This window comes from Manacus vitellinus, unplaced genomic scaffold, assembly GCF_001715985.3.
Source record: "Manacus vitellinus isolate BGI_N305 unplaced genomic scaffold, ASM171598v3 scaffold_12_pilon, whole genome shotgun sequence".
Taxonomy (NCBI): Eukaryota; Metazoa; Chordata; class Aves; order Passeriformes; family Pipridae; genus Manacus; species Manacus vitellinus.
Window position 1 is genome coordinate 13,092,056 of NW_021938949.1, and position 26,218 is coordinate 13,118,273.

The window sequence follows — 26,218 nt, forward strand, 5'->3', positions numbered from 1 at the left end:
CGCCCCCGGCGAGCGCGCGCCACCCGCGTCGGGCGGGGGAGGCCGCTCCGCCCGCCCCGTCCCCGCGGTGCGCCGCCGCGCCCCGCGAAGGCGCGGCGCGGGTCGGCCGTGTGTCCCCCCGGCGGTGCCGCCGGGCGGGCCCTGGGAGCGGCCCCGCGGCGAACAAAGGCGGCGGGCGGGCCGCGCCCGGGGGGAGCGAGAGCGGCGGGGCGGGAGCGCTCGCTTTGCTCCGGGGCTTGGAACCAAACCCCGGCGGCCGAGCACTGAACAGCGGCCGGGCCCGGCCCGTGCCCGCGGCCCCCCGCGATGGCACTGTGCGGGTTTGGGCGCTAAAGCAGCAGCGCGGTGATTTCTGTCCCCCCCCGGCCCGGGGCAGCCGTGCCCCGCGCTCGGTGCTCGGGCGGCCCGGGGTGTTCTGGTGCGGAAAGTCAGAACTGTATTGCAGGAAGTGGAAAAGAACGCCAAAACCAAACCGACCCCAGAAACAAAACAGGCAGCGAAACTCAGATATTGTCGATTGCGGTCGTCAGAGTTGGTTAGCAAAGGTCATCTCGGTGTAAATCCTGGGGGTGGATCTGGATTTGTTGGTAAGATGCTCCTTCTTCGGCTTGTTTTTTGGATCTGTTCTGTATTAAAATATCTGAAGGAACTGTAAATCGAAGTCTTCCAGCCCTGCTCCTTAATTTTCCTGCTGGGGAAATGAAGTGACTTCACAAAGCGTCTTTGTTCTCTCTTGTTTCTTACGTGAATTTAAGAAAAAATGTAACAAAGCAGTGAAAATTGAAAGCAAACCTCGAACAGTATCTTATTATTTTGTGGGTAGGGAGCGAGTGGGAGGAGATGCAACTAAATACTGAAGGTAAATAAAGAGCAGGGAATGAATAGGTGTTAAACCATTGCTATATATTCAGTTCCACTTTATTCAGGTATTTCCTTTTGAATACAGAAAAGTTCGTTTCTCTTTTCAGAAATAAAAACTGTTGTTATTAAGTGGCTTTTTGAGCTGACATAACAGAGTTCTGTGATTGTGAGCAGAAGTATTAGATGAAGCAGAGGAGTTAACTCAGCTGTTGGAACGTGTGTTGTTTACTGTTTTTCCTGTTTCTCCCCCATCATCTTGCATGCTTGAAGTCTCTTATATAACAACCCAGTGATGCATGAACATGAACATAAAATCTTTTGTACTTTTGCTGTGTGAGGAAGCTGTTTCTATAAAGATTTTGCGTTAAGATTTCTATTTTGCCTTCCTTATTTTGGTGCCAGTCCAAGTCTGGTGAGCAGTTTTCAATCTCTGTAAGGCATGCTTTAGTTTGCACTGTCGTTTATTATCTGTAATTACGTGTTCAGACTGTCAGAGGGTTAGGCTGGGCAATAAAATGGCTTTGACAAGTCTGCTTTGGGTCAGGCTTATTCTGTGATGGGCAGGTGCTTGATGGGCAGGTGGATTCTTGGCTGGGTTGGAGCTGGTGGTAGTGGAGATGTTCGTCTCAGTGGCATCTCTCTAGGAAGCAGTTTGGGTGTAGCTGCATTTGTGCCACTTCCCACTTGCCTCTGCCAAGGCACAGGCCTGCTTCCCTGTGCCCCTGGGGTGGGAATTACATGTAAATAGCTTTTGGATCCAGCTGCCTGAATGCATTATGCTTATTACTACTGCTGCTGCTGGTGCAGGAGGTACCAGCAGAGAGAGGCTTTTACTTCTGATAGGTGAAAGGGATTTATACTGCCTGCCTTTTGGTCATGTATTTACTCCTGCTGTTCTGTTTCAATCTTACTCTTCTCTCTGCAGTGTCCCCTTTATTCTAGGACCCAGGGTGTAACTTCTCTCCTCTGGAGTGCAGTTTTCCTATATGGAAACACTGGTGAACTGTTTGTGGTTTTATTTTATACACAGGCTTCTGCTTTCACAGCTTCTTTCTGAAGTTTTGATCTAGGATGGTGTAGATAATTTCTGACTGAGTGGATTTAATATTTTGGGTTTGTTACCTTCTGACTCTGTAGGAAAGGCTGATGTTACAGAAAGAGGTCTCTTTGTTCGCAGTGATTTCCACTAGGCTTGCACCCCTGTCAGGGTTCATAATTCAGCTGAACCATTGAGGCTGATAGAGATCTATCAACAGCAATCATGATAAAAATTTCAATGTGCTTTGTACTGTACAAAGATCCAATTTGAGATTTCTGCAACCCAGTAATTGTGTTAATAGTGAACTCAGTGATGCATGGCAAGAGGATACTCTCCTCTATCTTAAAAGAACACATCTATACACTGCACTTGTTTTTGAAGTTTTAGCTCTGTGGAGAGGGAAGTGCAGCAAGGACCACTGGCTTCCAGTTGTTTTTAGCATTTAAGGTGCAGAGAATACTTGTTTGAAATATTTGCAATAGCTGGAGCCGTGAATGTCTATAACAAACAATAACTGAGTTATTTGGTCAGCTGAAGGTTATTAATTCCCAGGGGTGGTAGTTCTGGTCCCTGAATTATGTTATGCATTTTTCTGCTGTTCTCAATTTATCTCCAAATAAGTGATCAGCTGAATTTGTGCAGCAGGAGAAAGGATCAGTCCTGCCCAGTTCTGTCCTTTGGGACTGGATTTTCAACTGGGGGAACTTGTGTGCATGGCAAACTGTAGATGCTTGTTCTCTGGACAAGCTTTACACAGTGTGACCTTGCTTTTTAGAATAACCAAGGCCTCTATTCTTTCTGCAGAAAAACTCAGTTCTCTACATTCTGTTTGAGTTTATTCACTTGTGTTCTACAGATCAGTCTTGGCTTTGCAAGATAATCTGGCAATTGTTGCATTCAAAGCCCTTGTGCCTGAACGTGGCACGTGGCACATGCTAAATATTGGGAATGTTCTTTAAAATGTATCTTGAATGCCTCAGAAGTGCCAAAATACAGAACACAAGGGAGCTGTCTTGCCTTGTGCTGGAAGGAAAGCAAAGAACCGATGAGAGGCATAAGTGGCTTTGTGTAACAGAAGTGGAGGGATTCCTGTCCCCCTCAGCTGGCACAAACCTCTTCTCCTTCCTATCCCCTGTTTGTGTGGCTGGACCAGCATCTGTCACAGAAGGTGTCATTGGCTCCTGGCAGTGGACTTTCTGTCACTTGGCTTCTGTGAAACAGGATGAGTCGAAGCCTGTGATAAAGATGAAACAGTATGAATTGTTCTTTAACATGTTTGGATTTAGGCAGCTCTTTTTTTTTTTTTTTATCTCTACTAGGTTTAGTAAATGGAGCTTGTCATGGCCACATAGGCAGTTGTATTTAATGCAACAATCAGTTCTGCCTCTGACCTTAATTACTGATACATTAGTCTGCTTTCTTTTTTTTTTTTTTCCTTCAGCTCACATACTATTTTTTTTCTTCCTTTAGCTTGTACCTTTCAGGGAATTGCACAAAGAGTAAAGCAACAGTACAGGTTTTGCTTTTCTGGTAATAGTTACAAGCTACAAAGCAGCATTTAGACTGTTTAAATGTATGTAAGTACATATGTTTACTTGTTTTAAGTTCTGTCCCTGCAAATGGAGGAGAGCTGTTGCTAAGTAGGTGGTGTTTTTTATCTTGGAAAGTGGATGGATGACATTAAAAGTCAAAACATGATTGTTATTTGCCTTGTATATAACTGAGTCTAATGTGTTTCTGGTTGAGAGGGTCTAAGGATAATTTGTGTGAAAGAGATACTGTCACAGGTGCTATCTTAAACAATTTTAAGTCTTCTGCAAAATCATCAAATATTGGGGCAATGTGACTGTCAAAGTATTTTAAGAAAAGATAAGTTTTGCCTGAATATCTTTTGGATGCAAATGAGAGGGAAAAAAAATAGAAAACTGCTTCAAATAATAAATTTCAGCACTCACATATGCTCATCACTTGCTCACTATTCTTTTATATGGGGTGCCAGTTTGTAACATTTCCATGAGCTTTATTGTTGTGGAGAAATTGGATCTGCACGTTCTCAAGTTCAGTGTGTCATTCTTTAATGTTTATGCTGGAGGTGATAAATAAATGCAGTTGTTACAGTGCTGGACTTTTTTCATTTCTTCACAAATTGGGGTGGAGTTTTGGGGTTGCTTGAAATTAGTAAAGCTGCTCTTAATACTTGTCCAGATTGAGTGGCAAGGTATTACATTGTCAGTTGTTAATTTAGAGGACTAATAGCTAACTACACAGCTCACATGCTGTGACTGCACACTTCAAATAGCCTTATCCTGAGGGTTATACAGATCATTTTAGCTTGTTTAACTGAGGTATTTGTAAATCCAGCAAATTAAAGACACAAAGAAAAAAAAATCACTGTTTCAGACGAATTAAATTGAAATGTCGAGCTGATGATGTGGAATTACATTGAAGTAATTCAGTTTTTCAAGTGAAGTAGGTAGTTTTGCTACTGGTCAAGTGTCCAGTGCTTTCACCTTGGTCAGCTGGTAAATATTATTAAAGCAGTAGTGTTTGCTTCTAATTACACTTCAGTGGTGGGGTCATGATGAGAGGCTCTAGAATTAGACTTACTGGTAGTTTTCTCATCAGTTTGGGTTTTATTAATAAATACACCAGGATCTCGAGATTATTTTTATTTCTACTTCAACAAGCAAATAAAAGAACTGTGAAGCTGTGAAGAGGGCCCAGTGTGGACCTCCAGCTGGGTGGAGCAGTAATGCATTCAAGCTGTGCCTGTAGTCTGGTGGAGCTTCACTGACATGACTTTGCCTCATCTGGAGTAGATAAGTGGAAACCAAAGATGAATTAGAAGCTGGAAGAAGGGTTTTCTGTAGGAATGTTGTGTAACTGGGCACTGACCAGAGTGTTGGTTCTGACCTGGGGCTTCTCCCTGGATCGCCGGGGGCACTTCAGTGTCCATTAGGGTTTTCTTGGATGTGTTCTCTGCAGCTGTGGTGGTGCAGTGTCACCTTTGTCTGATGGACTCAGTGTTGATGTGAGATTGGATCCTTCTGGGCCAAGTGCAAACTGTTACATATTATAACAGCCATTTATCTCTCTTCCTTTTTGAGGAGTGGCATATCCGAAAAGTGGATGTTCAGGATAACATGTCCAATGTGTCGGAAGAGAGAAGCACTAGACAACAGGACATTAAGAAAGGACTCCAGTTTATAGAGTATGGTTTTGTGGTTTTTATTCTTGTATGCTTATTCACCTCTATATACATATATATGAGATGGAAAGCTCTGGGAAGGTCCTTTTAGTGTAGCACCAGCAGAGACAGGAGAAGGACCTGAGTTTCTCCTCAGAGTACTTGCAAACACTAACATGTTAAATGGGGAGCAGTCTTAAAGAAAAGACAGAACCCCTCTTTGTTCCTAAACACAGCAGATTGAAGGTGGGAGGTTATTCCTTTTCTGTCTTTGAGAAAAATCAGCCTTTAATCTTTTTTTGTGAGTGGAAAATGTTGTTAGCCTGAAAATTCACCTTCCACTTAAGAATAGCTGCACTAAGACTGGGTTGCTACTGAAAGGGATGGGTTTGCTAACCACTACCTAAGTGTTTCAGCTCTCTGGAGCTGAAAAGTAACCTGATGAAAAATCATCTTAGTAGTTAACTTTCATTTGTGTCAATGCCAAATTCTTTTGAAGATCCTGATTATATTAAAATCATTGTGAAATTTCACACTAGTTCATTGTTCACATAAGGCATTCTTAGAGAAAGAAGGGGAAAAAAAAAGAAAAAAAGAAAACTGAGCATTTAAGAATTATTTAGAAACAGAATCTCACTTAACCTATATGGAAAAGGAAAGGGTTCCAATTTTTCTCCCTGAAAAGGTAGAAATAAATACCTCTTTTTTTTTGTGCTAGAGAAAGTCTCTGTTGCATGTCATACAAAAGATCTCTTAAAATTGCTGTAGTGTCATTGGTATGACTTAATTAAAATTGATGTGTTCTTGTGACAGATAATTTGTCATTTTATAATACTTACAAGAAGATTGCAGTTCTCCTCATGTATAATCTGGTTCTGCACAGTGGAGGAGAGGAAGGAAATCGTTTTTAATCAAACAACACTGATGTCTAAAACTCTCAAATCATTCAGAGCCTTAATACATTTTGAAGAGCAGAGTTGAGTTTGTAACTTTAACAGAAAGTGAGTCTTTAGTAATAAGAAAGCACAGTTTTTTAATCAGAACTCATCCACAGCTCCCTTCCTTGTTCAGGGCAGGCTGTAGGCAAAATTTAGAGATTTGCCTGTTGGAGGAAGAGAGGCTGCTTTTAGTGAGACCCAGCATTCTCCAGTGGGATTGTCTTTTAAGCAATATGTATAATAAATAAAGTTTGTGGTTTTTTTTTCTAGATCTACTTTGCCCTATCCAGGGACGCAAGAACAATATGAGGTAATGAAATTACTTTAATTGCCAGAAGGGTTTTTAACATGGACCTATCTTAGTACAGTTACTCTTGGTTTTAGTCATTCTTTAATTAGTGATATAGTATGAATGGTAATTTAGAAAGTCTTAGTATGGGAACTGGAAGACTACTAACATTATTATATTCAGATATTTGGGGGTGCTGAATTCACTCATACAGAAGTTTAGATGAAGTCTTTCTCTCCTAGTGTTGGGAATAAATTTGGGACATTAATTGAATAAAACAGTGTGCTATTCTAAGTAAAGTTAAGAGTAGCACAGCAAAAGTGAGATTAAAGGACTTCACTCACATACACCTTCAGAACATGTTTTGTTTCTGTATGTCTTATGAGTTTGGCTTGTATTTTCAAACTCATCCTCTTAGTTCTTAATCCAATAGTAGGTGGTTTCGTTGGATTTGAGAACATATTAGATAAAATGCAGTTGTTCACATTTTAGATTAAAAAATCCTTTTGCTGTGCAAAAGCAGCCCTTCTGCTTTGCCAGTTGCTATGGCTGCTGCTTGCTGAAAGAATGTATGGAACATATATATATATAGATATAGATGTAGATATATAGATATATAAACATCTTTGAGATTGTCTTGGGAAATGTCAGAAGAAAAATACCAATACGGCCAAAAGTTTTGCATTTCACTTTGATTCCGTGAGGCTACAAGTGTAATTTCTTTTATTTAAAAATTTATTTGGAAGCGTGGAAGAAAACCAACAAACTGCTGTTGACGAGTGTTGCTTTTCTCTGTTCCAGTTATTTATACGAGACCTCGTTAGAAACCTTTTTAATGAAGGAAATGACGTGTATCGGGAGGGTGACTGGAGGGGATCACTGAGCCATTACACAGAAGCTATAAACATTGCTGATTATGCTAATTCTGAAGAAATCCACGTTTCTGATGATGTTTTAGAGAAGCTGCACGTGAACAGGATAGCGTGTTTTTCAAACATGGTAAGCTCCTGGTCCAAACTGGCTGTGGGAAGACCCAGAAAGTTTAAAGAGTGCTTTGAAGATTGACACATTTCAAATCATCACGTTGGCACATTCTTTAAATTCTGCTTTTTAGAAGTATGATTGAGGTATTTTTAGTTACTAATACTAGAATATTAGCATAAGAGTCATACTGGAATTTGATGGAACAGTGTTTTTATCTATTTATACTGCTGATTGCACCTGAGTCTGCTGCTTTCTCTGCAGAACAAGATGGCTCTTCTGAAAAAGCTAAATTGTCTTTGTAACTGCTGGTGGATTTTACATAAATGATGGCCCTGCCTGTTTTTAGTTGCCTAAGTTGGTGACTGAGCAAAACTCATAAATGCAGCCTTGGTGAATGTCTTACAGTATTTCAGTACCTTCATCTAATACAGGCTAAATTCATTATTTCAATGATAATAGTTCTGATTAGTGGTGGTTTTTTTTCTTTTTCCTTCTCCTAGGGATTGCATGAAAAAGTTCTAGAAGACTGTGAGATAGCATTAAGATTGAATGAAAACAATTTCAGAGCTCTCTATAGGAAAGCAAAAGCTTTGAATGAGCTGGGAAGGTATAAGAAGGCTTATGATGCTGTAGCAAAATGTTCTCTTGCTGTGCCACAGGTGGGTAAATTATATATTGATGATTATTTTTAAAGGTTTGAAACAGATATTACATCATTTGAAACAGATATTCTTGAAACAGATAATATATCAAGACCACTGAAGTTCTTTCTGTTGGTTTGGGTTTTTTTTAATGGAGTAAAATATTTTTTATTCCTCTAAGCATTATTTCTTGTGGAAATGAAAACTGAGAGCAGAGATTATAGTCCCCAAGCTCAGTTTGTTGTGTTAACTTTCAGCAAAAGAAATAAGTCACTTTGCAGTGGGGCTCAAGTGCCATGAATGTTTGCAACAAGCACTAGAACCGCTGAATTCTTCGTTTAAAATTCTCTACGATGTGAAGAGAAACCCCCCATAATTAGAATGTACTGTATTGATTCTTTTGGTAACTGCATTTCAGCTTTCCAAGCCTTTAGTAACATTCTTGTCTTCCATGTGAATGCCTTGCTGTGCACCTCTGCTCTTGGGCTGGGGCTGTGTTAGCAGCAGTGTGTGCTACAGGAGATGATCTGTAACTGAAATCCTGGTCCTCTGAGGTCTGCTATCTGTGGTTGTTTGTGTGGTTGGGTTGGGGGTTTTTTTGTTTTATTTCTTTGTTATTTTTTAAGAGTTGGGGTGCATCAAGACAATTCCTGCAGGACTTTCAATTTAGTGACATCCAAAACTAGTCTGATGTGGCTCTCAGACCCTTCACGATGCAACCCGAAATGCTGCGAGTGGGGCTGCTGGAGAGGTTTCACTGCAGAAATGCATCCCTGATTTGAACTGAAATGCTGCTGGAAGCTTTGCATGCTTTGCTCAAAATAGAGTGATCACAGGACAGAATACTGACTTGCTGCTTTTTCACCTTTCCCCATCAAAGTGACAGTGACATGAGCAGACAAACTGGGGAGCGTAGGTTTGCCTCTTGATATAGAGAAGGTTTCAGTTTTGTTTCCAAAGACACAAGCACTTTATCTGAATGTGTAACTTTGGACTTTGGATCCTCACTTTGCACCTCCAGATCTGAATGTTTTTGCTTAAGGTTGATATGCCTTTATGTAAGTTTTATAAATAGCTTTTTCTAGCTGTGGGACATGATCTGAATACTAAATCTTAAAATAATTTCAATGGATAGCTATTGTGACTATAGGACAAAGGGAAATATGTTTTTAACTCAACTTTTCTGGTTGTGTGGTGCAATTACTCCCAAAATACAGAGTTCTCATTAAATATTCATCAGTGTCATGTAGTAGTTAATATGTTAATCAGGAATGTGGCCCTCAATTTGTGTTAAAATGATAAAATAAAACCCCATCCCCTCAAAGAACAAACACCCTCCTCAAATAAAAAGAAAAATACTCACCCACAAAAAAAACCCCCAACAAAACACTTCTCTGAATTTCTCTTGTTTTGGAAAAATCTTTATTTTAAATACCAATAAATAGGGGAAAAGGATACTGTTCATTTTCTGTCCTTTTCTTTTTAAATTCCAAGTGTTGGAGTGACTTTTGCTTGAGGGTAGCTTTATTTTTCATGTTTAGGTTTTAGTCCCATGTGTTTGTGAAAGAATAAAGCTGAATTAAGAGACACCCTGCATACAGGATCTTGCAGAATATAGACTGAGATGTAAACAGATGTCCTGGCTACATGACAGTACATGTAAATGATGAAATTTTATTTATGTCTTTTAGGATGAAAGTGTGATTAAGCTTACCCAAGAACTAGCTCAAAAACTAGGGTTAAAAATAAGGAAAGCATATGTAAGAGCCAAGGTAAGATTTTAACATTTTACAGTAAGGTTTCCCTCTCTTGGTGTCACGGTTGTGTTTAATGAAAGTATCTTTTCTTTGCAGCCACCCTCCTCAAATTCAGTTTCTAATGATTTATCAACTCAGGTAAGGTTTTACATGGTCCAGGGAAACTGTCTCTGTAAACTACAGGGAATAATTGTTTCATATTTCACCATGATAAAGGAAAAATGGTGCTATTGACATTTTATATGAGATGCTGTTATCTTGGTCTTTAGGGTTCTGTTGATCTTTGTGTTCAGTTTTGCTGTATATTATGGCAGACTGGGACATAATGTTATCATTCAAGTTATCTTGGTAGAATCAATGTTATCTAAAATATTAAATCCAGTGCAATGCATATATTTACTTTTAATGTCTTGAGGCAAGAGCATAGTTAATATGCTTATTTTTTATTTTACATATTGACAATTATCAAAATGAAGGTTGCTGGGATAAAATCTCTTTTACTATATGGATTTGTCCAAATTTGACCTTCATTAGCAGCTAAACTTGCATTTGTCTTGCTCCTTGTAATGTGTCTGAATGGCAGAAATGAAGAGGAGTTAATTTTTATCTTACAGACTTCTTTCACAGGAATATAGACAATTTAGCTGTAAATGAATGGGGAAACGTAGGAACAGCTCATTTAAGATACCATTTAGACTCTTTCATTCCCTGAAGTATCATTCTTACTTTTGTTGGTTGGCTGCAAATTTTTAGTGATACTGTGAGTGGATTTCAGTCTGCAAATGGATGCTTTATCTAAAACATTATTTGACCCTTAAATTGCATTAGAGTTCATAAATTTCAGATTTTATGAAATCTGCATTTTAGACCTTACTTTCTTCATTGTAAATATGTATTTGAAAAGTTCAAATGGCTTTTGTGCAAAGTGCTGAGAGGTTTTTTTTTTTTTCTTGCTTACAGAATTCTTCTGTAGAAGATATTGAGTTAGGTGAGTCTGGTGTTACAGTACCAATGCTAGGAAGCTAAATATGCCACACATATCTCATTGTATTTGTTAGGAAACGTCTGAAGAAAATTCATCTTGTCATTTGAGAGTTCTGTGGTAAAAAGTCTGATCTGCTTATCTCTAAAACTGTATATTTAAGTGGCTGAGCAAATTTCCTTTTGGTCTCCTCAACTTAATATGATTGTAGCTGCTCCTGTAGCGACCATTTCCATACTGTTCTTTTTGACTTGGAAGAACAGGGAGGGAGAATATGCCAAAGATTTAGTAAAGTATCAGATCTGTAACCTTTCCTGTTTTTCTTAGTTTGAGTGATAGATAAACACTGAGCCATAGGTGCACATGAACTGGAAGCTGATGGCAGCTAAAAACATTTAATGTGGTTTTCCTTCTTCACATTTCTTCACTCCCTCACCCTCCACACTGTCAGGGTAAAAGTTATGCAAGATCTTTTCACATCTTTGAACAAAGTTTCCAGTCGTTCCCATCTTACCTGTTTCAGATTTATCTGACCAGAAGCAAGAGATGGTTCCTGCTGCTTCTTCATCAAACTTTGTTTCTGAAGTGTCTAAAGTATCACCAGTTCCTGTACCATCTCTATCTGCTGTTATGCCTCTTCAAATGGAAAAGGTCCCTTTGCCTTCTGCAGTGTTGGCCAATGGAGGGAATGTTTCTTTCCCTATGCCAGAAGCATGTTTAGATTGTGGAGATGGAGATATAATTATTGGGGAAGAACTTGATGAATTACTTGATTCTGTGCCTGATCCAGATGAAAGTGTAATGGTAAGACTTTTTTTTGTCTGTTTTCTTCTATGAGTGGGATCTTGTATTTTTATCAAGTGGGCAAGTGGTGAAGTGTGTGTTACCTTTCCTGGTTACATGGAGCTGTATTTGTACATAGGTTGATTTTTTTATTTTTCAGATGCAGATTCTTGTAAATGTGGCTGTAGAGATATCAGGACTAGTACTACTGCAGAAATACTATTAGCTACTACTACTACTACTACTACTACTACTTAGAGGAAGTACTGTGAAAAGTGAATTGAACACTTGAAGTCTGGGCTAGTGTGGTTTTTTTGGGTGTTTTTGTGCAAATAACCCCGCTTAGAACATTAAGAGTGTGTTGGAGTGCTCACCCTGTAGCTGTAGAAACTATAGTTAAACAAGCAAATAGCTTTGCAGGACAGAAGTACTTGGGCTGTGGCCTTCTGGGACTCTCACTGGTATCTCTGCAATCAGAGCTCTGTCCAGATTCCACCTCCTGGCTGAACAGAAATAGTCCATCAGGAGACTTTTATATATTTTTAGAAGAGATATTAAAGAAATTTAGTTATATGAAATGTTGTTCCTAATTACACCATCATTCCAGCCCTAGAACAGAACAGTGTTCCTCAATTGTCAGTCAAAATGAGAGCTCTGATAGTTGAGCAGAGATGTCTGAACTTGTTAGCAGTTACTGGCTCCCTGCTGTGGCCCTGCCAGTCATTTGGAGTATTTATTTTGTATTGCACTAGTATTGCTGTTAAATGTTATAAAGTGTGTTAAACGAGGCTGTGGCATATTCAGTTCTTTAATTAGTTGTGATTTTAATTCCTCAGTCACCTGTGGATATAGGGTTGCAAATCTTCAAATCAGAAATGCTCGGGCTTCTCATTTTCCGGTTTATGCACTTTGTGTTTCAGAAAGGATTTTGAAAACGTAGAAAGTAATTGTTTTTAGCACATCCTAGGCAGTTTGCCATAGTGAAATCCAGGAGGAAATGCAGTCTTCCAAGACAAACTCCAGGCTTGTGGAGTGTGGAATCCTGAGGGAGTTGTAGACTGATAAGTTGGGGAACAGAGGGAGTTTCACATGGGCCAGACTCTGTGCAGACCTACTTGGTCAACCTCCAGGAATGGCAGGAGGAAGGGAGGGGAAACTTCCCCACTTGGCATGTCCTTCCTAAGGGTTTACAGAAGGATAAGTTGTTTTTCCTGGGGGAAAGAAGATGACCTGGCCTTTGCAGAATGTGTTACCATTGGATTGTATCCGGGGATTTATTTCAAAACTAATTCTTGACTCTTTGCTGTACTACAGTTTGAATTATGTTCTCTTTAGTTAGAAGAAAATAATGTTCATTTCTGTCTCTTCCCAGTCTTCACTTTGTGTTTTTAATGTAATTTGGAAATTCAACTCTGATCTGATGGATAAAAAAATCCAAATCTGTTAGTAAGTTAGTAAAGGTTTGGTAACTAAACCTTTGAAGTGATTGATCCATGGATAATGCCTTACACTAGGGCATTGTTTAGGGTTTGGGTATTCTTTTGGGTAGCTCTTGCAGTACAGTAGTGTGCCTTTCATTGATGTTTTTCAGTAGGTTTATAAAAATTTTGCACAAACCTTACTAAAAGAAATACTGTGGCAGATTTGTGTTCTTGAGGGTTTTTTTGCTGGGTGTGAACACAATTCTTAAATTTATTTTTTTTCCAGCAAACTACAGGAGCCAGAGGACCTATTCCTGCAGGGAGTGTAGCTCCTAGTGTTCCTTTCTCTGCCTCTTTGCTGGGGACGCTGCCAGTTAGTGCAGGATTTGTTCCTTCACCTTCTCTTTCAGAAATCTTTTCACAGCCTTTGGCTTCTTCACTGGAAAACTTTTGTTCACCTTTAAGCACCTTTTCAATCAGTGACCCAAAAAGAGGTAAGAAACAAGCCTCAATATTTAACCTTTTATGATGAGAGTTGTGCACGAGCCAACTGGCTTTTCTTTTTAACAAATGAGTTTTCACAACTATTCAGTAGTATTTAACACTTAACATTTCATCTCTGCTAACAGTTTTTGAGTGTTGGTTGTACACCAGAATTTATACATAAAACTTTTGTTTCCTTGGGGTCTGTGTAAGCATTGTCCAAGCTCCCTCTGTTCGGTTTTTCTATATCTGTTGTATAACTTTATTTGTTTCAGGTGAATGAGTTTAAAGAAGAAAGAGTATTCTTTCAAACATTTTTTTTAAACAAAGATGTTCTTGCAGCTTAAACCTTTTGTCATGATTTGGCAATAAACAAGAGTTACAAAAAGGGTAATACAGCTATGTACTCTGAAAAGATACCAGATTCAAACCATAAGGACTATAATTATGTAGTGAAATCAGGTATGTGAAATAAGATATAAATAGTCAGTGAACTAGAAGAGATAAAATAGAGTTTTGTCTCTAATTACCAGTGTTACAGGATCATGTTGTCTTTAGAAAGAAGCCAGAGTTACAAAATAAAACTTAAAATAGAAGAATCCTCTTAACCCTCTTTCACCTCATTCTTTCATATCAGGTATTTCTTATCTCACTACCCTTTTTGTACTGCACAAGTATCTTCAGATTGCTTCAGTATCTGCCTGCAAAGCTACTACTGATAGTAATTTTTCAGCCCAGATGTTTACAAGGAACTTTTACATAATTGAAAAAAACTTATCATAGCAAAAAAACCCCCAACTTTGGTGTTTGTCAGAAAACCTTTGATGCTTCTCAGGAATGATAAATAATTTTTTGCATGGGATGTTCTGGGGAACTGGTATAATTAAAACTTCTTGATTTTCCTCTAGACATCTCAAGTTCAGCTTCTAGAGATGGAACACCAACACTTAGCAGCAATAATTCCCCATTGTTTGTACGTATTTTTCATGTTTTCTTTCACATCAGTTCAAATGTTAACACCTTGGAGGCTTTGCATAGATCCGAATTTTTACAGTTGAAGTTTCTATTTTTAATAAAAAGGCACTTTTAGTGTTAAAATAGGATTCTGGCTTGGAGAACAGTAGCACTGGAGCTCACAGCAGCAGTAACTAAACACAAGAAAAAATTTACAGAGGTTGTTTTATATACGCAAATTTTGAATACTGTCACAGCCCCTTTTCCCTTCTGAGGAAGTTGCTGTAAAATACTGTTGAGCTGTAAAATAACCAGTCTAAAATCTCTTCTGATCTGAGTGCCTGAAGAACTGTCCTAGTACAGGAACAGAGCAGATACCACCTTGTGTCTGGAAATCTCTCTGCTCTCTGTCATACTGTGTATTTTCAGTTGTGCTGCTGGCACTGATTACATGGGGAAGGGTGACACCCCTATGAGCCAGGATGGGGTAATAATTAGCCTGAAAAGGGCTGTTCTCCCTGTACCTGCTTGGGTATTGTTTTATGCTTAGTCTGTGCTGTGTAAACAGCCTTTGTAAAATTTCCATGTCCCTTCTTAGACGTGTGTTTAAGGTTATAGTACAATCTTTTTGTGGTAGTCTTTTTATGCTTTGAAGAATAATTTTAGTAGGTTAAATTTGAATTGTAGATAACTAAATTATTTGGATCAAGTAAAATATACTTTCTTTCAACAGATAAATGGTCCTAATAGTTTGTTTGGGTCCGAAAATTACATGGGACTTGCAGGCCAAACTAGAAATGACTTTTCAAATGTTTTTAGCAGTACAACTGCTAATATACCTGTATCTTCAGCACTTGGGGGAAGAAACCCATTGGAAGGCACACATGAGCTAAGACAGGCCTGCCAGTTATGTTTTGTCAAAAAAGGTAAGGGCCTTTTGGACTCGATTGGTTTGATTTCTTTAAAATTAAAAAGCTGAAATGTTCATAATAAACCACCGTTGGCTTCTAAACCATGTTAATCCTGACTCGTTCTTTGCAGATGTAGCACTGTCTTGTGACTGCTAAAATATTTCAACCACTTTTATCTTCTTTCTTCTTGTCTTTCTTTCTTGTCCTAATAGATTCTTGATTCCTAAACCCACCCCACATCCCCACACGCTCTCCCCAGCCTGTGTGTGAGGTCATTCTCATCCTGTATTCGCTTTCCTCCCAAACCCCAGGGTACTGTGAAGAGTGACACCTTTGCTCAAAACTTGCAATACTCTCTCTGATTGGCAATGGGGAATTGAACTGCAGTTCAAAGTACCTGGTAACCTTCACATCCCATCTGTTTTATCGTTCTTTCAAACTAATTCTAAATGATAATCGTGAGGCTTCCAAACCTTGGTAATAATTAACTCCACTGTATTGACTCAAAGGAGCCTAACCAGTATTGGTCTTTAATACAACTAATCTTTTAGGCCTGGGCTGTTGCTGTTAAACAGAGCCATATTTTAAAGGCAATAGCTTTTATTAAGACTAATCTTAAATATAAGCATTGTGTTTATAGGCATAATTGACATTGATACACTAATAAAGAATTGCATCGAGACATTTAGGGGATGACTATTGCACATTAAGAACTTCTGTATTAGTTTAAAATTATTTTTACAAGAAAAATCCATGAAGTGATGTTTGAAAAACCATAGGACACATTCTTATAAAAGCAGGAGCTATAAAATATTTGTGAAAATACTTAGCATGTTCCTAGCTTCACTTTTTGTGTCAACATATCTACTTCCTCTGTTTCTTTCCATCTCTATCAAAGCCTTTAAGTGTCTCCTGCTTTTACTACCTTTTGAAATTGTACTGTTCCATCATCATCTTGTCAGAGAAACTGGGTCATACTCTGGTTTTTTCAGTCTCATAAACAGCAAAATTCACTGAGCATTGCTCATCTTCAGACTCTCTCCCTGATGTCTTCATTTGGCATCGTCCTAAAGACAGAGTTTAAAGCTAGGCTTATTTTTGTTTCCAAAATCACAAAGTTCTGGGATTGGCACTTCTCTTTTTGGCATGTGTGTACTTCTTACAGAGTGTGTTTTGTCTCTGAGCATAGTCCCTGTTCTAATAAAATAAAAGTTGAAGGTTAAGAGAGCCATTTGCTGATCATTGGAATTCATCTGCATTGACTTATTATAAGTAAGCAATTTAAGTTTTAAACTGGTGTTATGGGAATGTATACTTTGGAATTGGAAAAAAATGCAGCAATTTGCTGTCTCAAAGTAATCTTCAGGTTGTAACACAGCATCCCTCCCCAAATGTAGAATAACTTGTGAGTATTTTCTTGCTGAGACTGGTCCTTTTGTAAGTATTCGGGTTTTTTTCTATTCTGCTCAACATGATGGGTAATGACTTTTGGTTCTTCAGAGCTGCTGGTGCAAGTAGGAATTCTGTTCAGTGTGTTCATGTACTTTGCTTTTGGGCTTCTGTGCCAGTGTGTGTATGGAAATGTTACCATTTGCTGCAACTTGTGCAAATACAAGCAATTTTCTGTGATTGTTTCAGGTCCTAAATTATTGGATTACGCTTACCATCCCAATTTAGAACATAAATGTAAGAAGGATATTTTAATTGGCAGAATAAAAAACTCAGAAGATAAATCATGGAAAAAAATACGTCCAAGGCCAACAAAGACACAGTATGTGGGACCATATCATATATGTAAAGGTATGTGTTACAGAGAGGAAAATGTTAATGCCTCCACTCACAGTAATGTAGTTCAGCTTCTCCATAGTGAGGTATAGAATGAAGTTTTATTCTTGCTCGTGGGAGGTGGAGAAGGAAGTTCAGGGTTGTTTATAATATCAAAGGAGAGCCCTATTTTGACTGTTAATGTGGTTATTTAGAGAACATGCACTGTACTCCTGTGCTGTTCTTCATCGTGAATAATTTTGCTTTCAAGTGCCGGGCGATTGCTCTTAAAAAGAGCAACAAAAAAGCATTTTCTCTTGGACTTTTGCAGTATGAACCTCTACTTATGATGACTTGTGGATTAATGAGCAGCTTAGTTTAAGCACAGGGCATTCTGGGTTTTCTGCATTGTTGCCTTAGACTGGTACAGGATAGTTGTGACCCATGTAAAACTGATGTACAGGACTTCTTCACTAAAAACATTTGAAACGGAGCTGGTGGAAGCTTCAAGATGAATTTCCAATAAAAGTCTTTCCAAAAGCAGTGTCACAGTTGATGTTGGCATTTCAGATGTTGCTGCTGAAGAGGAGTGCAGGTACCCAGGTCACTGCACGTTTGCCTACTGCCAAGAGGAGATCGACGTGTGGACGCTGGAGCGCAAAGGAGCCTTCAGCAGAGAGGCTCTGTTTGGAGGGAGTGCAAAGATCAGCTTGACTGTGTCCCGCCTTCTGCAGGAACATCATGGATTATTTATGTTTCTTTGTGAGGTGCTGCCTGATTTCTAATAACACAATAAAAATTACGATAGATGCTAAAATTACCCGGAAAGAAATGCTTTGGTTCATGCCTGTTTTGTAAATTTTGACATGGATGTTCAGTAATAACCTGACTAGCTTTACATTAGAGACTAGATGAAGTATCTGTTAAAATCTTTGAGGTAAGGTATATTTTGAAATGTATGCAATACATACTGTATAAGTATTTTTTTTGTATTCCAGAAATGTTTTGATCACAAACCCAGAATAATAAGCAAAAGGAACAAGGATAACTCATCTTCTTGTTCTCACCCTGCTATGCATGACTTTGAAGATAACAAGTATGTTTGAAATACCATCTCTATAAGTTTCAAATTAAAAGTAAAGGCTTTAGGGCAGTTTTGCATATTGACTTTCATTTCTTATCTGTTGATTGACTTCTCTGCTAACTGCCTGTAATGCTTGGCAGCATAGGCAAGACAGACTTACAAAACAAGGGTTGACTCATGTAACTAAACTAAAGTGAACTGTTTCTTTATCAGTGATTCATGAGGGGCCCACCCTTGTCTTTGAATCTTATGGGTTTTGGTGTCAGTTTAATAGCTGGTGAGCTGCACTGATGTAAGTAGATGTATGATGTTAAATTAATATAGGAATTTGTAAGTTTTCTCTTTCTTTGATCTACTTTGCTTATTTTGCTGCAGTTTTAACTCAGTTAAGAACAGATTTACCTTGATTGCAATGAATGAAATAGACCACAGTCCTTAACTCTGTTGATTATAAAAAACAGTGTGAGGAAAGTGTCTTTAAAGAATAATTTAAGTTAACAAAGTTCTTATTGTTGTAATAGTATTAAGTAAATTTTGGAGAATTAAGAGACTTACATTTTTATATGAGGGATACCTAAGTGGGAGCATTTGAATTGCTTTGTTTGCACTCCAGTTCCCTATATTGCAGCTCCAAGAGCTGGGCTGTTACTGCAGTGCATCACCTCTGTCTTTAATGGTGTTCTACAAAAGAATAAGTATTATGTTAGTAATTAGATCAGGATATGTACTTCAGAGTGGACAAGATATGCTTCCCCTCTGGGAAACCAGTGATGCAGTTGGATTGAATTCAGTAATGCTTTGCAGAAGAGGGACCTCTGGATTTCACAGGAGCTGTTCCACGATGTTTGCTTACTCGGCCTAGAAATGACCCAGAGATGTGGCCTCCTCCTGGAAACTGTTTTGACTTTCCCCTTTCAAATAAAAAGCGTTTAAAAGACATTTTTGAATAATCTGTCATGAGGGATGGTCATTTTAAGAAATATCTAAAACTGGCTGTTTTCCAAACAGGTGCCTTGTCCACAGTTTGCGAGAAACTATGGTGAAATATTCCAAAATCCGCCCTTTCCAACTCCGGTGTCAGCTTGACCTGTGCAGACACGAGGTGCATTATGGCTGCTTGCGAGAGGATAAATGCTTTTATGCTCACAGTCTGGTGGAGCTTAAAGTCTGGATAATGCAAAAGGAAACAGGTATGTTTTGCTTTACTCTTTATTGTCTTGCCGCTCCTTCCTTGTCTCGACTCCCTGGGAAATCAGCAGCTTGGGATCAGGGCAGGAAGCAGGCAGGAGCAATCTGGTGTCTATCAGCTTGGGTTTTGGAGAGCTTTTCTGTGGTCCATAATACAATGCAGTTTTTATGATTACATGGTCACGACAGGTTTAGTATGTTATGTTTAAACGACTACTCAAAGATGCACCTTCACTTATGTGAGCAATCTGTAATTTAAAAAACTTGTCTGCTTCTCCGTGTGATGATACATACAATATTTCTGTTTTGGAGGCCCTCGTGATATCCTTCAGTATATACATTTGTGTGTATGGATGTAAATGTATATCCATGATATACACACATACACGAGGGTGTATATTTATACAATATATCAAAACAGATAAAAGCTTTGAGGCTGCAGTTTCATTCCAGTTTGAGCGTGTCTGTAATGCTACAACAGTCATAAGTACTCAAGCACTTTTCCCCCTTCCTTTTCAGGTATTTCACATGATACTATTGTTCAGGAATCAAAGAAATACTGGCAGAACATGGAAGCTAGTGCACATGGATCACAGGTATTTTCATTTTTCCATTCAACTGGTTCTGCAGTGACTCCGGTGATAATTCTTTTTTAATGTATGGAGTTTATTTTAGAAATTACTTTTTTTTAATGATTTCCAGATAATCTCTTTCAGTGTAGACTTTCTTCAACTTACTTCACTTAGACTAAAATGCCTGCTTTGCTGCTATGCAATTCCTTTTTTGCTTTGCTTATTCTGTTGTAGGTGGAATGTGAAACATAATTTCAAAGTCAGCTGCCATAGGGCAATTATCTTTTTCATATGGAGGACTTTTATGTGTATAGTTTGTGTGTATTACCACAACTTCGGGGTACATACACCTAAATCAGAAATAAGTTAAATAAAAAATGCATGTGTTAAGAAATGTCTAGTTTGAAATGACAAGGCATGCAGTAATACCTGCTTCCCAACATGTGTTGCAAACTTGTGCTGTAGGGGGTGATTCATAATTATGTATGGATTTCTTTGCAGATGCAAAATACCTTTTACTGTTGTTGTTCTTTTTTTGGCTTAAGATTCTTGGGAACCAAATGAAATATGGATCACTTAATTTGAAGATGAAGTTTGTTTGTGGTCAGTGCTGGAGAAACGGTCAAGTTAATGAGCCAGACAGAAACAAAAAATATTGTAGTGCAAAGGCCAGACACCCGTAAGTAAGATCAAGCAGTGAAACTTCTGATTTTTCAGCCGTTTAAAACCTCTTTTGGGAAACTTTTTTGCTTCTTAGAGTCATACAAGGAATTAAAAAACCAAAATATATTGAAGTAGAACAGCCATCTCTTTGTGGCATGTCAGTAATTGGTACTGAGAAACACTTTGGTGGCTCCAAAAGTGTTTTGTTATTTGGGTTTTGGTTTTATTTTTGAATGATCCGTTTCAGCCAAGTTTCAGTAGAACTTAGTTAAACCTCAAATATACGGCGAAAGCTTTGTAAAGAACCTTTCTGAGCTCTCCTGGTTCTGCTTCTCTGCACACAGTGGGGGGCTTTTTTTAACTGTATTTTCTTTCCCTGAATGTGTCTGGTTTTCAGGTGGACCAAAGATCGCCGTGTGGTGCTCGTAATGTCTAATGAGCGGAAGAAGTGGATGACCATCCGTCCTCTTCCTGCAAAGAAACAAGTGCCTCTGCAATTTGATGTATGTTAACATAAAACTAAGGTTTTGGTTAAGAAAACAGAGTAATGGGGTTGGTTTCATCAGTTGTGCAGGAATTCCCGTGGGAGTTGGTGGGAATATGTACATGGTGTTTCTAAGTTCAGCCTCAGAAAACCCTGATCTCACATGTTACTACTGAAGCCCTTTCTCATGAGAGGAAGTAAATAATTCTGAAGTAATTTATATATCTCTGTGGTCTGGTAATGTGATAGGAGGCAAAAAGCAGTCATAATACTTGTTTCCAGCAGTTTGTTTTTTCTAATTCCAAGAAATGACTTTTTTATAAAATAAATATGATTTTATTTTTCGTGTGATATAAATGTCTGACTGGAAGGGGAAACATTAGCCAAGGCTGAAAAAAAAATTCTACTAGCATCCATTTTACTTTATATTCATAAGAATTTTTTTTTTTAATTCATGTTCCAGTTGTGCAATCATATTGCTTCAGGCAAGAAATGTCAGTATGATGGAAACTGCTCATTTGCTCACAGTCCTGAGGAGAGAGAGATGTGGACCTATATGAAGGAGAACAGCAGTAAGTAGAAGAGTCCATTCTAACATGTAAATCCAACTGTTCTGCTTTTCATTCTTGTATTTCAATTATTTTTTAATCTACTTTCTTTCACTGTCTTTTGTAGTAAACCTTGCAAGTGCCCTTTTAATTTTAATAAACCCAGACTGGGTATTCAAAATCAGTATTAAATAAAAAATAGCTGTATTGTATATTTGTTGCTTGATGTTGCTTGATTTTTTAACAATAGTTTCTATCACTTTTTTAGATGTCTTAGAATAGTGTATTGATCCTTGCAGCAATATTGTTTGGGGTTTGTACTTTATATTGCCATGTGTGCACACATGGATTTTGTTGAAAACATAGTGGGGAAAGCTCTTTGTGGAACAGCCCCGCCCAGATGTATTTACTGGGAATTATCATTCACTTTCTGTTGCAGACTTGTTATCCCATTAGTGTGACTGGGGGAAATCATTAAAAATCAGAAGTAAAAATGACACAAATGATCAGATCCTGTTCTGCAAGAAAGCAGAGTAAATTTACCAAAAACTGTAGCACATGTTATATTAGTACTTTGAAATTCAGGTATCGATACACAGTGGCACAGTTGTTATCTGGGTCCCTGTTCAGAAACAGGTCTTGCTTTCCTCCCTATAGGCAGAGCAGGGTCTTGGTAAGTAGCCAGAGACTCCTGTTGCTCTTGGCTCTTAATCTCTAAACTGTGTAACTGTCTACATTTGTTTCCTTCCTTTTTTTCTTCTTACCATAGGTGGGGACTGAATTAAGCTTTGCAAACTCAGTCATTTATCTAGTGTTCTCAAACTCTTGCCTTAATTGCTAATTACTTATTTTAGCTTCTGCTCTCATTAGTTCAAGACTTGGAGCAGTTGTATGACATATGGCTAAAAAGTCAAAAACCAGAAAAAGGAGATGATACAGCTGCTCAGGCAAACAAAGAAAATGGGAAGCAAATTCACATGCCAACTGACTATGCTGAAGTCACGGTAAGTAATCAAAGCTATAATCCTAAATCCAACCATGTGGGGTTTTTTGGGGTTTTTTGTTTGTTTTTTTTCGCCCCAGTCAGTAACTTAATGTTGTTGCCATCATTTTCTTGGTGCTTCCCTAGTCCATTGCTAGCTACACTAAATGCAAACACTCACTGACACTGTGAGGCAGTTCTTCTAAAGCCAGTGGAGATCATAAACTTCAGGTGACTGTTTAAATAACTATATCTCTTTAGGTAAACAACAATTTTCAGACCAAGATAGAGCATTCAAAATGTATTAGGAGCATTTCTGTGCTTAAATCATTGAATTCTCAATGTTCTATTTTCAAATTCCTTGTAAAACAGGTGGATTTTCATTGTTGGATGTGTGGGAAGAACTGTAATAGTGAGAAGCAATGGCAGGGTCACATTTCTTCTGAAAAGCATAAAGAGAAGGTTTTCCACACTGAGGATGATCAAAACTGCTGGCAGTATCGCTTTCCAACTGGATATTTTAGCATTTGTGATAGGTATGTGGTTTTTAAGATGGCAAAAATGATGACAAATGACAGTTTAAATAATTAAGGCAGTTACTGGTTTTGACAAAGTTTCTAGTATTTGTTGCTTTGCATACATCTTTCAACAAGAAATTAAGTAATTAACGGTATTTTAACGTACTTGAGAACTCAGGGAGTGACAAGGTGCCTGATTGTGGAGTTGCAGGTTCATGGCAGCTGTGTGAAATGAATATTGTTGGTATTATTACAAGTTTACTTAGGCAGCTGCATATTAATTACCTGTAGAGCACAGGAACAGTGCCTTGCTGGGCAGTGACACTGGAGCTCTAAGGCAAGTAGAAATGTTGGCATCAAACCAAATTTGTTAAAATCGAGTATTTGTTATTAGAAATCATTTATGAATGTGTTGAAGAGAACTTCTAAGACCTGTTGGTTTTCCTCAGCGTTGGTTGTATGTTTTGCTGCTCCCTTTAATTCTTAAATGCAGCCTGTTTACCTGCCTGCAGAAGACTTTTTTGTAAATCTGTTGAAAATTCTTTCCACCGTTGGAATCTTTTTGGAAGGCAAAAAGCTTTGGCATTCTGGAGTTAAAGGTTCAGTTTGCTGAATTGTTATTCAGTTTTGAGTGCCTTAGAGATCTTGAGAAATTGCACAGTTATTTTTCATTTGCAGTCTTTGCATGGAAGCTCACACTCCCCTTTGCTCAATTTTTAAGTAATATTCTAAATGTATTTGGTGTTTTGAACATAGCAGACCTCGAATATGCAGTGTAAAGTGAATACAAACTGGCATGCCAAATTGTACTGAGTATTCTAAAATCACATTTAGTTAACAAGGATTAATTAGTTGGATTTTTTATCAATAGTAGTTCTTTAGCTTAGTGAGTTAAATGATAAGGTATTCATTAATATGAATTTGAAAGTTTCAAGCATTAAATGACTCAGTAAAATAGGAACATGAAGGACAGAAAGAAAAGAGCTATGTCTTGTCCTCTGTAAAATGCAATCAAATGTAAACAGAGTTAGTATCACTTTAAAAGTAAATACTCTTCCAAGTGTTTTTTTGTCCTTAATATGTGTATTTGAAAAACATGATCTGAAGAAAATCTAGACAAAATAGTGATCACGATAACTCTATGAAAACACTATTTAAAATCTGTCTTAACAGATATATTGCTGGTACTTGCACTGAAGGAAACAACTGTAAATTTGCCCATGGAAATGCTGAACTCCGTGAGTGGGAAGAACGAAGACAAGTTTTAAGAATGAAGCTCAGCAAAGCAAGAAAAGACCACTTGATTGCTCCCAGTGATAATGATTTTGGAAAATATAGTTTTTTGTTTAAAGATTTAAACTAATACAGAGATGACACATACATGTTATCAGCTGGAAGCATAAACCAGAAAATTTGACAATAATCAAAAGCATGTGACAGAAAAGCTGCAGGTTTTCTGCTTTTATTGGCATATATTGTTCCTCCTGAACAGCAAAGTATAGTAGATTTAGGGGGATTGAGCAGACCTGTCTATGCTCTCATGAAACAGAGTGGTGATTAAAAAAAATCTGAAGTATTATGTGCTTACTCACCTTCTGTTGGACAGAAAGTTAGGAAATAGAAGGGGGGAAGAGTGGTTATAATATCTAGGAAGCCCCCTAGTCTCAGACCTTCAGTTGAAAATCTTCAAGGTATCAAGGTATTGCAAAACAGAGTGTTATGAGCTAAGAAAATGATGGATGAAAATTCTTCAGATCTTTTAATGGAGAGGATTTGTTTAAAACAAAGTTTGCTACTTATCTATATGTAGGTTGCTAAAAAGGATTTTCTTATTAAAGATTTTAAACAAAATAACCATTTAACTACAATATATGTTGAATGGGTATTTTTTCTCTATTTGTATGTTTCAATATAATTTACTGAAAAAGGATCTTGGGAGGAAAAAAGTATTAATTTTTGAAAATGAAGTAGTTAAAATTCTGTTTCTTGGTCTTTGCTGTTTAAATGATGATTTTGAAAGATTACACTTGTATGTCAGTATTGTGTATTATTGTATGGACTAATGTTGCCTGTAATAAAGAGAACTTTACACAAAGCTGTTTTCTGCATGTAGCCTCTCAGGATTTAGATTTTTTGTACAAACAGACAATGATTTGCCAGTTAGCAAAAGCTTGAGCACATGTAGCTAAAAGTTTACTCAGTTGGTATTTGTGTCGCTCGCTGCTTGTTTGCGGTTTTCTGTATCGTCATTAGCTCATGGCATCACTGCAGTAACAAAAGTGGCCAATAACTTGCAATGTAGACAAGCAGTTTGGAGCTATGTGGTGCTGGGACACGTTTTCAGTCCTTGGACGTGGGCATGAGGCACTGCCTCAGCTGCAAGGTGGATGGTGCTTCCCATTGCCTTTCCTGCAGAGCATAGGACATGGAAAAACCATTCAGGGGCTGAGGTGACTCCTGACTGAAGAGCCTTTGGGCTTTACAGTAACTGGAGCTTCTGTTGTGTTTTGGCTTCTCTGCAGATAAACTGCTTTCAGCTTTCTTTGTGTGTTTGCTGAGTTCCTTCCCCCCCCCAACTAAGCTGTTCTCGGTCACTCATTCAAAATAGCTAAAGCTAGGTTTCTTTTTTTTTTTCTCCCTCCTCTCAAGAGTATTTTTCTCTGTTCCTGGCTGACCTTATATAATTAGAAGAGCTTTAAGAATGACCTCAGTAGATTGAATGTAGTCATTGAGCAGATATTGTGTATGTGTAAAAGGTGTTGAACCAAAGTTCGGTGTTACCCATACACGACATGGATGCTGTGTCCCTCCACAGAAAGCACAACTATGAACCCAACACCTTGTGCTTCAGTCATGGCTTGGGGATCTTGGGAAGTGACTGCTCCTCACAGCCTGGGCTGCAGTGCTTTGAGTACAGGATGCAGACAAACGAGCTCTCGGTGCTTGAAATACCACCCGCTGCAGTGCTGATTTTTTTTACATTGTTTGTAATAAACTGAGCGTGAGACAAGAGTACTGTGGACACTGTTATTTGTGTGACAAAACCTGATTGTATCGTGTGCCTTTCTGAATTGTTTTTTCTCAATTTTATGCTTTCATTGTTTAATTGTATAAGTGCTCTGTAAATCATTGGAAGTAATTCTAGGAAAAAAAAAATACTAAAACATGAAACCCTCGTTCCGTAA

The 26,218-nt window shown here is 38.2% G+C and overlaps 1 protein-coding gene across 2 annotated transcripts; it reads left to right on the top strand.

Moving 5' to 3' along the window:
• Nucleotides 1–338: 338 nt before the first annotated feature.
• On the top strand, nt 339–26,218 carry ZC3H7A (zinc finger CCCH-type containing 7A). Of its 2 annotated transcripts, none has more exons than XR_001920032.2 (23): nt 339–587; nt 5,008–5,111; nt 6,296–6,335; nt 7,116–7,313; nt 7,799–7,957; nt 9,631–9,711; nt 9,793–9,834; nt 10,657–10,684; nt 11,202–11,482; nt 13,169–13,376; nt 14,274–14,338; nt 15,053–15,245; nt 16,869–17,030; nt 17,565–17,761; nt 17,993–18,090; nt 19,087–19,268; nt 19,786–19,862; nt 20,384–20,517; nt 20,899–21,004; nt 21,449–21,557; nt 22,388–22,537; nt 22,888–23,051; nt 24,207–24,526. XR_001920032.2 is itself a non-coding variant. In XM_018067455.2 (23 exons), the coding sequence occupies exons 2-23, from the start codon at nt 5,044–5,046 to the stop codon at nt 24,394–24,396; spliced, it is 2,916 nt and encodes a 971-aa protein (XP_017922944.2). In that variant the 5' UTR covers nt 345–587; nt 5,008–5,043; the 3' UTR covers nt 24,397–26,218. The 2 variants fall into 2 exon arrangements, 1 of the variants encoding a protein (XP_017922944.2); XM_018067455.2 differs by having other exon boundaries at nt 345–587; nt 22,404–22,537; nt 24,207–26,218.